This window comes from Mirounga angustirostris, unplaced genomic scaffold, assembly GCF_029215605.1.
Source record: "Mirounga angustirostris isolate CCGP_5_RB_7025 unplaced genomic scaffold, mMirAng1.0.hap1 SCAF_4, whole genome shotgun sequence".
Taxonomy (NCBI): Eukaryota; Metazoa; Chordata; class Mammalia; order Carnivora; family Phocidae; genus Mirounga; species Mirounga angustirostris.
In genome coordinates this window covers 26,264,955-26,277,054 of record NW_026991712.1, presented here as the reverse complement: position 1 = coordinate 26,277,054, position 12,100 = coordinate 26,264,955, and the positions used below count along the sequence as shown (strand labels likewise).

At 33.9% G+C, this 12,100-nt stretch overlaps 1 protein-coding gene across 3 annotated transcripts in view; it reads right to left on the bottom strand.

Moving 5' to 3' along the window:
- CSMD3 (CUB and Sushi multiple domains 3) overlaps positions 1-12,100 on the bottom strand; it is a 1,202,189-nt gene that overhangs the window by 90,254 nt on the left and 1,099,835 nt on the right. For all 3 annotated transcript variants that reach the window (XM_045896021.3, XM_045896023.3, XM_045896024.3), the window contains 2 exons: positions 11,554-11,731; positions 10,297-10,442 (listed from right to left, as the gene is read on the bottom strand). In XM_045896021.3, the coding sequence (XP_045751977.1) occupies positions 10,297-10,442; positions 11,554-11,731 (324 nt within the window). The remainder of the gene's footprint in view (positions 1-10,296; positions 10,443-11,553; positions 11,732-12,100) is intronic.

The window sequence follows — 12,100 nt, the reverse complement described above, 5'->3', positions numbered from 1 at the left end:
GAGAAGGGATAAGAAAGACTGGTAAACTGGGGCTAAGTCCCCCAGGAGGGTATGGGCCATGCTCGGAATTTATTTATTGTAATCTTAAGAAAATGGCAGACCTGTGAAGAGTTTTACATCCAGGAGGAATGTGATCAGATTTCTCCTTTAAAAAAATAACTCTGGCTACAGTGGGAAGAATAAACACAATTGGAAAAGAACAAAGGTGAATATCCAGAGACCCCCTAAAGAGTCTATATACTGCAGTGGGTATTAAATAAACAATTGTTGATTGGATCTAAAAAAACTCACAAGTGTCCCCAAATGACTTGACATTAAATTAAAAGTCTTGATTATGTTCTCCAAGGGCCTCTAACTTTGCTTAATTAACTTCAGCCCCATCTATTAACCAGTTTATAATTTTAGCTGCAAATGTAGAGAGTTCCTCTCCTCCACTTAAAACTCAAGTACCCCTGATGTGTTATGTCACCTACGATTCCATTCACTCCTCATAAAAAACATTAAACCACATCTCTATACTTTCTCATAATAAACTTTGAAAAGTCAAACCTGTCTACAACCTAACCTTTACTGTAGTCTCTTCTATTCCTTAATCAACATAGCTCTCAAATGGATGACAGTGTAACATTTGATGACATGTCTAAAACTATATTCTATAGAATTTTATTCTTATCTGTCTTGCTTTCTTGAAATCTATCGTCTTGTCTCTTTTATAATTTTGTCCTCAGATGGCTAAAATAGAGACATCGTCACTGATCACGTTAGCCAGAGTTAACCTCTTGCAGTTACTCTGTTTCACATCTATTTGCCCTCTGGCAATTTTAACAATCTGTAAGAACTGTTTGCTGCCCATTTTCTTGCACTAGAATATAAACTGCGCGAGAGCAGGGACTTTTCATTATCTTATTAACAGCTAACTCCTCAGGTCATAATGCAGTACCTGACATAGCAGTGGTCAATAAATATTTTCTGAGTAACTGAATGCTAGAACAATGAATGGAATGGATGATGAATGAGCAAAACATACATATTAAATAAATCCTTACCATACTGAGTGTGGACTCAATCCAGACTCTCTGGGTTTAAATCCTGTTTCTAATGCTGACAAGTTGGGAAATCTATGGCAAGTTACTTAACCTTGACCTCACTTTCCTAATTTGTAAATAGTAATGAAAATAGTAATGATAATAGTAATAACTTTATGCCAACCTAAAGGGTGATTACAAGGATCAAAATGTTTATATATGCAAAGCCTGGCACATAGTAAGCACTCTACAAGGGTAAGTTCTTGTATTAAATTGGGAGTTCAATTCCTTCCACATATTTGGTGTTCACAGATGAGTAAGAACATTTGGTAAAATATACTTTTTGTTTTTTCCAAGTTTCGCTTTTTATTTATGAATAACATTTTGATTTGGCAATTACTGAAATAATTATAAGCAGTTTAGGCATATTATCTTGGCTGGTAGGAGCAGGGTGTATAAGGCAATGGTTCGAGGTATGATAAATCAGGTATGATGTAACTGGAGAATTCAACAGTGCAGCTCTGATTTTTCTGATGATGTTTCTATCAAACCAATCAACATCACTGGGAAAAAAAATATATTACCCAATTTGTGTTGGAGAGTAAATACTTGTGTGCACAGGGCAGGCTGATCTAGTTTTTATTCTGAAAGCAGACTGCCTATGTTCTAATCTTGGCTCTGCTACTTGTTAACTCTATGACCTTAGGTAAACTGCTCAGACTCTGCGCTTCAGTTTTCTCAACTGCAAAATAAACATAAAGCTAAGATTGAGTTAATATATTGTCAAGTGCTTAGAACTGTGCCAGACACATATTATGATTTCAAAGAGACAGTGAATTCCCTGTTTGGCAAAGGTTAACAGGAGCATGTCTGCTTTGATTATGGTTATGCCCTGGACACATATAATCTCAATTGAACATGACTTTACTTACAACCCTGATGTCATGCAAAGGGCTAGTACTCATGTGATTTCCCAGGACACATCAAACTATTTATTTTGTTTCTATTGTGATTTAAGCTGTATATTTGAAAATGCTGAGATTCCTTATTTGTTTTACACTGATGAACATTACACTGTAATAGAAAGTTATTGGCTTCAGCAACTCATTCTATAGTCATGTATATTGTTGTATGTGCCTTGGTCTTACAGCTGCTAGTACCGTGCTCTGGAAAACATATTCAATAAATATTAACTAATAACTAATTGAATTAAAGCAATATCGCATCCTTTATAATATGCTTTGGTTACTCTGGAAGAAAATAAACAGGTCTAGGATGAATACCCAATATTGCATGGCTTAGTACCATAGATTGTTTGAGCTGGAAGTTACCTTATAAATCACTTGTCTGCTCTTTTTATTTTTTAGGGAGTGGAAGGAGGAAAAAAAAGGCCCTAGAGAAGTGAAGTGAGGTACACAAGGCCACACATCCAGTTACAGGTAGAACATATATTTGAGTCCATACTTTTCACGATCATTCTATTTAGAAACACCTATAGTTATGACTGTTAATGAAAAAGCTGCATAACAGATATTTACACATTTAAATATACCTTTGACTTAAATCTGTGTTCTTTTTAGAAGAATCATTTTAATCAACATGCCATTCAGCTTGAAACCACCATTTACTATTTAATAGTTACATAAGGGCATCATATTCTGTATGTCAGTATCTTTTTTTTTTTTTTTAATGTAGGCTCCACACTCAGCATGGAGCCCAGTGCCAGGCTTGAATTCACAACCCTGAGATCAAGAGTCAGATGCTTAACCAACTGAGCCACCCAGGCTTCCCTATATGTCAGTATCTTTTGAGGATGACTATTGCTTAAATAGCACCATGTTTTGGTTCAAACGTGTACAGATCTCTGGATCCTGGTCCAACAAATTTTCTTCTTGAAACTGCTTTAGAGTTTAATTCTGGCAATATTTTTTGGTTATTTTTAATTTCTTATTTTCTTTGCATGAAACATCCAATCCAATTCCAGAAAAGAATGCTCTATTTATCTACTCCAGTTCAACTGAGCTATTAAAAGCTTCTTCAAAAAAGACAACATAGAACACTGGCAAATTGCCATTCCTTCTCTAAAGCAAAACAGCTCAAGTACACAACCTTTCTGCCAAGTACCAACACAGTATCTCTTAAAGAGGAAAAAAAAAATTTTTTTCATTTTCCTGTATAAATCCTAAGTGCTCTACAATGACTGATGGTGACTCAGATTAAGTCAAGTATGATAATTTCATGATTTGGGAAAGATTTGGAGGAGGAAAAGCATTGATGATTACATGTTTGTTCAGTTATGTAATTTTGTCAATGTTATTTCAAAAGTTATGTAAAGCAACTTTAAGTAGCTCCACTGAAAGAAGAGTTAGTGTTTAAAATAAAAAGCTCCCTGAGTTCTAATTAAGAGAGAAAATTATACAGACTTTTTTTTTTTTCCATTTTGGAGAAAATCTGCTAGCAAGTTGACATGAACCATATAGGTAAGTTTCAGCAGTGCTGAAATTACTTACAAATATCACTTTTGCTCCATTAATATTATATAGTCAGTTTCTTTCTCTGCCTATATAAGGGAGAATCTTAGCAATCAAGAGCAAATGACTCATCCCCAGATTTAGAGTTGAGACCAAGAAATTCCCCATCATGAGAAAAGGATCAACAAGAAGTCACTCTTGGTATTTCCCCAGAGATGTAATAAAAGAAGTATAGTAAACAAAACTATTGGGAAATCTCCTGAATTATCCATTAAAAAGTTTCAGTATCTGCTGCATGAATTCACTTCCCAATATTCAGATAGCTCATTGAAATTATCTTGCTTTAGTACTGAGCTCACTAGAATCTGAAAAATTATATGCCAAGGTTGGGTAATCTCGCACATCAGTAGATAACAGATACATCAGCAATATCATTTGACCTCTGTCAGTCTCTGTTTTCCTTTCTCTCCTCACCACCACAGTTTGGTTTGCTTTTGGTTGTAAAGGAACATGCTATAGCTATCTTTAACTATCATAAACTACTCTGTGTACTGAAAAGAAAGGAAAAGAAAAGAAAAAAAAAGAGAAGAAAAGAAAAGAAAAAAGAGAAAAGAAAAGAACACAAAGACAGTCATGTGTGTTCTCAGCTTAGAATTGGCCTGGCTCTAACTGATAGGCTGTGATTTTCTGCTGTTGACCATAAACAATTTCGCTAACAACTAGAATCAGACATGATAACTCTTTGACCTCGTTGGAACAAGACAAAAAGGAGACCTTTCCATAATTATGTCTGAGCACAATAAAAACCAAGAACACTGTCCAAACTGCCAAAATGACCAAGACTCTTCCATCTCAGCTAACAAGAGCAAATGTTGCTTCCATACCAATTATTGTTCCAGGCATGTTCCATTCTTTCCACCTTCTAGAAAAAAAAAAAAAGTATTAAGATACCCAATTATAGGGACACCTGGGTGGCTCAGTCGGTTCAGTGTCTGCCTTCAGCTCAGGTCATGATCCCAGGGCCCTGGGTCCAGTCCCGAATCGGGCTCCTTGCTCAGCAGGGAGCCTGCTTCTCTCTCTCCCTCTGACTGCCATTCCCCCTGCTTGAGCTCTCTCTCTCTGTCAAATAAATAAACAAAATCTTAAAAAAAAAAAAAAAAAAGAAAAAGATACCCAGTTCTAGAACTGCTCCAATTTTGTAACAACACCCAGCCTAGAAATACAGCATGCTTCCTTGAACCTTTCCAGAACTATCTTGCACAGCCCAAATCCTATAACAAGGCTCTCCTAATACCCTCATACTGGATGCCACAGGGTCCCTCATGGTGTGTTGTCTCACTCATTATGGTGAACAAATAAAACCCAATTTTGTTTAACTGAAAGGTGTTCCTGATGGACTTTGGTTGGAGGGGACTGACAGTAAGACATTGTACAAAAAAAAATGCCATAACGTATGAATGGATGTGCACATGGAGCCAAATGTCAAAATATAGTAAGTAATTTTGGAATGATTTTAGTCATTTTAGTAATCACTAGTCATTTAAGTAATAGTAAATGGTATTATCCTTTCCTCATAACAGTTTCACCAGTTTGTTTTTTTAGTTTCTTCCCCACATTTTATATATATATATAATTGTATGATGTCCATACCCTCTATGCTCTCTAGATATCAAACAATGAAACACTTTATGAGTTCCATGCTCTATCTACTGATAAATGAAAGGAGGTCAGGTCTTTAGGTTGTGTGAGGCAAAGGGGTCACACAGTTCAAAGCAACGGTGATTTATGTTTTATATAAAATGTGTCCTTATATCTGCAGCAGTCTCTTTTAGGATGAGACTTTGTGGAGTTAAATATACTTTCCCTAAATACAGCATTTATTGTAAAGGCAAAATAAACTTAAAAGATGACCTAAAAGATATTACAGGCCTTTTAAACACATTTCTTAAAAATAATCTGGAAGTCAATATGTAATCAATTCATTCTTTCATAGAAGATGTGCCAATGGATAAACATTGGAAAACAATGGATAGTATAAATTACGCTTACTAAGAGAGTCTTCTGTATATAAATTGAAGTTCTCTAATATTTTGATATTAGAAAAAGCAGTGCCCTGGATAATAGATTTAAAAATGAAAATGATACTGTGTTTTAAATGAGTAAATATATAATCTGGTTATGCTATAGCCTCCTCGTTGTTTTGTTTGCCGTAAGTCAGACCCCCAATAAAATTATCTTCTTTTCACACAGTGACCTTACCACATGTTGGAAACCACAAAGAACATACTAAGTTGCAATGAACCTACATATTGCTGTAAACTTGTAGGTCACGAAGAAGAGAAGCACTACAAAGTTTGAAGTTCTAAGTTTTAATTAGGAGGGGTATTTTCTAGAAAATGAGATGACTTATCATCTTGCTAAAAATTAAAATCATTTTGCCAAATTCTTAAGGAAAAATTAGATTTCCAGGCCATTAAAACCTATGTGTTCGATAATACCAGCTTGGGACATTGCGTGGCATCCAGTAAGAACTCTCTATATTTTAGCTATTATTATTGCCAGTATTGTTGTCATTATTTAAAAAGAGGTCATTCTATGGAATTGGATGGACCTATTTTGAATTCGAGGCAGCTCTTCTATTTATTAGTTCTCTAGCTTTATGTAGGTTAATTTTTTTTCTTTCAATTCTTTCATTATTAAAATGGGGATAATAATACTTATCTTGCAGAGCTATTACAAAAATTAGCAATAATACATGAAAAGTAGCTAGCAGAATACCCAGCATATTAAGTTTTCAGTAAATGGTAGTTATCACTATTCTAGGGTTTGCAAAAACAGTGCAGTTAAGACAGGTTTTGTGTAATTTACTTTTAGGAAGTCACTGATTAGGACTGAATATTGTTAATATTTATTATAAACCAAATCCATCTTAACTCTATAGCAGATACCAAGACAATTTAGCTCTTACCTTAGGAAATTACAATTCCAGCAATACAGAGAGAGACAAAAACATTTTCTTAGATAAAAAAGAAGTATAATATCTGAGATAAACTGCCTCAACATTTACACATGTCCTATTTTTTCATTGCACAGAACTTTCATTTTTCAAAGCTTTTTATGAACGTTATTTTTGATCACGAAAGGCTTTATGAAGGAGATGTTTTATAAAAGACAGATGGATGGCTGGATCTCATAAAGGAAGTCAGGTTAGGAGAAAAGAAACACATTCTTTTTCTCTTTTCAAATATATTAAAAATACATTAATAAATGAAACCTAAATGATCAGTGTGACCTTTAAGAAAGTATGTGAAAAGATTGATCTGTCAAATTTATAAAATAAATACACAAGTCCTAAGAAAACCGCTTCTGACTTACAATAGGGCATAAGACAAGGACCTATTAAATCAGTAACAGATTTTAAAGAAAACTGAGTTGGGGAGTAAACCACTGTAAGTTTAGGTATACTTACTCAGCTTAACACTAAGTGTTAAATAGTGCACTGCCTTCTGGTTTACTTTTTTTGTTGTTTCTGTGAAGGGAAATGCATGCATGTACCTGGTCATAAAATAATCTTTGTAAAAGTTGTAAGTAATACAGATCAAATAAAATCAATTAAACAGCTTTTTTTTAAAAAAAAATGATTTTGAACTCTCTTTCCATTGTAACATAATTAATCAGTCAGTAATATGAACATAAAAAAGTTAAGAAGCATAAATATGATCTGTGTCCTCAAAAAAGTACTCACTATTATTAAACTCACAAGACTTACAAAACAATACACCATGCTGTAATAAGTTCTCAAAAGTTTGGTAAGAGAAAGTGCAATCAGAGAGAAGATGGTTGTGATCCCTATGAGCTCAGATTGCCAAGAAATGGAGGATATGGGACTTAAAAGGGGGAGACAAGAAGAACTGAAGATGAGTAGGAAATCATTTGAGAATGGAAGTTCAAGAGGCAGCGCAAGAACCAATCTGACTGGAAGTCAGAGTAAGCGCTGGGGAGTTAAGATTCATTGAACTGGATTACAGGGTAGCTTTAAATTTGATTTAATATAGGCATCCCGCAATCTTGAAAAGGAGAGTCAGAATGAAGGCAGTGCTTAAGGAAAATTATCCTACTAAGGCTGGTGGAATATAAGACACCTGTCAATTTTTAACATTAGCTCTGGCTACATCCTCAAATTTCAAGGTTATTTTAAGGTTTAGGTAAAATTCCCAGGGATGTTGATTCAAATGCTAGGCAATTGTGAGCCTTTTTATGAAATTGAAAGTATAAACATAAATAAAGATCAGCCTTCTACTGGAAAATCAAAAATGTGAGATAAGACAAGGTCAGGAAAGGAAGATTTACTAAACATCTACACTGCCAGGATCTATGGGAACTGTATTTTATCCATTGCCTCCAGTTTTCTTACCATCTCTGCAATGTAATGCTGATAATAGTAATAACGACAGCACTTACTTGGTTTGAGCTCTACAAAACTGCCAATATTCAGCATTTTTTGACCAATTATTTAATATAGTTCAACCTAATATATTGCTGTAATTGGAGTTATTTCTCTATATACAGTCTCTCATGAAGGCTGTCAGCAATCCCACCATGTTGTTTTACAACTGAAGAAAGCAGAAGCGAAAGAGTAACTTGTCCAAGGTCAATGGGAAAACAAAGTGCTAAATAAGTATTTGATCTTCCTTTCTAAGCTAATTCCTTTGTATTATACGTGGCTCAAAAATTATTATAAATATCAGGTGAAACATATTTTGGAATGATATTAGAGGGATATACATTCACATAAATGTCTATGTAAATCCACTTCATATTTTGTGGGTGACATTCTGTCATCCTTATATTTTCTATATGAACACACACACACACACACACACACACATCTTTTTCTTTGGCAATATTTCTCCTTTGAAATGACCCCAAAGTTTTATAAGAATTTTATGTTCTTTATAAGGTTATTCTACAGATATTTAGCGTTCATCAATGAATAGTCCCTTCTTTATCATTTGTTCAGGCAGGAAACAAAATAATAAAAATTTATTTTTATTATTTTTTTAAATAATAAAAATTTATGCAGGAATCCATGAAGAGAAAAAATGTACAAAATAGAGTTCAGCAATAAATTCCTCCTTTGGTCTTGACTATTACTTAGTGTATTGGCTCCTGGGTTATGATTATCTCTCAAGGTAATAAAGTTAGAGTTGTAGCTTTAGACTGTATCTACATACTGTCAGCATCACCAACCAAGTCAGTTAAAAAAAAAAAAGACAAATGAGTTATTAAAAAAAAAAAATAAACATCCTGAATAAAAATGATCTCACTGAATGCCTCACTTCCTAACTGGCTGTGCCACAGTGTGCATGAGGTTCTGACAGCTGTGGGACACTAAAGAAAGACAAACTGGTAAGTGCTGAGATTAAGCAAACAAATATTTTCTGTCTATTCTCTATTTCTAACCTGATGTGCTTTAAATGTCTAAATGCTTTTAAGTATAACCGTACTTGACTTAACATATTTTTCATGGAATATAAGCTTTGAGTATCAAAGTTTTTCTTACTTTATATTAAAAAAGATGAAAAATTTGCTTTAGAAAACATCTTTTTTTGATTCAATTAGCCAACATAGAGTACATCATTAGTTTCAGATGTAGAGTTCCGTGATTCATCAGTTCCATGTAACATCCGGTGCTCATCACATCACGTGCCCTCCTTAATGCCCATCACCCAGTTACCCCCATCCCACCACCCCCTCCCCTCTGGCAACCCTCAGTTTGTTTCCCATAGTTAAGAGTCTCTTATGGCTTGCCTCCCTCTCTGATTTCTTTCCATTCCGTTTTCCCTCACTTCCCCTATGATCCTCTGCGCTGTTTCTTATATTCCACACATGAGTGAAACGATATGATAATTGTCTTTCTCTGAATGACTTATTAAATTGTATATTAATGTATTGGGACAAAGCACATGTTCATCTTCCAAATTTTCATATAACTTTTGTGAATTTCAGACAGTAGCTTACTGATCCTGTGAAATACACATAGAATTGGTCTCACAATGTCATATGAAGCAGGATGTGTTTTATGGAACTATGGTCATAACAGAGAAAGGATATATCATTAGGAATCAACATTTTCTTATTTATAATGGAATACAATCAATTTGAGATAAAGGGAAATTTTTTAAAAAGCTCTGTGAACCATCTGAATGTTCTTTGAATAGGTTAATGTTATGAAGAGAGGACCCAGCATAATTCTGTAAAATGAATTAAAATTGAAACTCCTCATAAATTATTTCACAGGAGTAAAAGCTATGAACTTAATGATCTGGAATAGTCACTTAAAAGTGTAAGATTCTAGAATAGATACAGTTTTGAAATAAGAGCATAAATGAATAATATGATCCAAAGCATAAAGATATTGGATGCTATTTTTAGAAAGACTCACAGCAGGTTGAATAAATTAAACATTTTGTATGAAAAATCTATTGATGTCTCAAAATTACATGCAATAAAATATGAACAGCTGGTTCTCTTTTATTGGTTTCCGCACAAAAATGATTATTTTGAGTAATTACTGACTGATTTATTTCCTATTTCCATTTGCTCACATTTTCATGTCCCTAAACGTTTAGAAGAGGTCATTCTTTGCAAGTAAATGTGTTTTGAAATGATTTTTAAAAAGTGTCAAATTTTAATACCTTTTCAATCATTGGTTAAATATATATTACACTCAATTTTTCCAGGACAATTTTAAACTGAAATAGTGCCAAATAAAATAGAAACTCTTAGATAATACCAACCGTGGTAACTGAGCACAAAAAAGCCACTTGTTGTGAAATCACTGTGAAATTTGATTAGAATCTGATTTGAAGTGCTATAGACTGATTCCAAAGCTGTATTGCCACTGAACTGCCCAATCTGAGGTGAGTTTTGGTCTGGTCCATCCCTATTAGAGAGAGACAGAGCAGGGAGGGGAGAAAGAGAGATTGAGATTGCCTTTTTTTTTTTTTTTTAAGATTTTATTTATTTACTTGACAAGAGAGAGACATAGCGAGAGAGGGAACATGAGCAGGGGGAGTGGGAGAGGGAGAAGCAGGCTCCCCGCAGAGCAGGGAGCCCGATGCGGGACTCGATCCCAGGACCCTGGGATCATGACCTAAGCCGAAGGTAGCCGCTTAACCGACTGAGCCACCCAGGCACCCGAGATTGCTTTTTTTAGAGAGTTTTGCACAAGGTTTTGTAGAAAATATTACATATGAAATGGTAAAGAGGCAATAAATGAAATAACCAATGATTAAGGCCAAATCATACTGGTATATTTATGTTTTTTTAGGTAATGGTATATCTAAAAATGTAAAGTATAAAAATATATCACATATTTACCTAAATGAAATGCACCCATATTAGTTATAATCAATTACATTGTCCCTGGTGTTTTGACCACAACCCATATCGCCCCAAACACTTGAGTTTTGCCCTCCTTTTATTTTCTTCAGAACAACCTGGAGAATCATAGACTGTTAAATTTAGAAGGAATCTTAGGACTCATCCAGTAGTTCAGGTAACCAATTGTCAATAATTAATTTAGAGATTTTCTTTATGTTTTTAAATAAAGATGTTTCATTAACAGGATAATTATAATGCAAATATATTTTATAACAAATTATGATGACAGAAATTCAAGCATATTAAATAGTTATGATTTGAACATAGGCTTTTAAATTTCACTGGTTTTATAGAGAACTTACTTATCTTAAACTTACTCTGATACTAATTTCTGATTTTGCACATTAATTTAATATTAAATTTAACATTTTTTTTCACCCACAAAAGCTTTTGCTCTGTTTAGCTGTTTCATGGGCAAATAAGTCAAAACCTCTTTCTCTTGTTTATCTTATATATCTACAAAATATATACTGTCACCCTCAGATACTCACACCAATTCAAGTATCAGATGGGATGGCAATTTGTACAGAGGATTGTGATATATTTTCATTCCTACCTCGTTTCATTGTTATATATAGTTGAATCAATCAATAGCAATGGTCCTGGCTTACCATACAGTAATGAAATCATAGATTGGTTCTGTTTGAAGGACAGTAAAATTGATGTAGATTCCACTCCCAGGGGGTACTCTCACAAGCCAAAAACAGTCTTGAAAGTTAGGATATTCATCAGGATACCCAGGAGAATAAATGGTGCCATTCATTGCAGTTATATTTCCTCCACAAAGAGCTACAGAAATGATATAAAAAACTGTTAAAATAAAATGACAATAAACTGATCATAGAGAAAAAGGCAAACATTTCTTATCTCTTAAGCAGTATAAAATACATCTATATTATGTTCTTACCTCAGTTAAGGTGTATAAAATTAGGTTGGCAACCATGAACGATATATAGTCTGCTTTTATTTATTTTTCAATATGAGGTATGCTACGTAGTTATTACCTATTCCTAGATTAGTAACTTAGATTTTCTTCTGTTTTTTTTCAATACTTTATCAATACATACACTTTTCAACTTTCACCTTATATCATTACACATATAAAGCATTATAAAAGGTTCAAATCCTTTTTATTAAAAGGATTTTTAGAGAAAATGA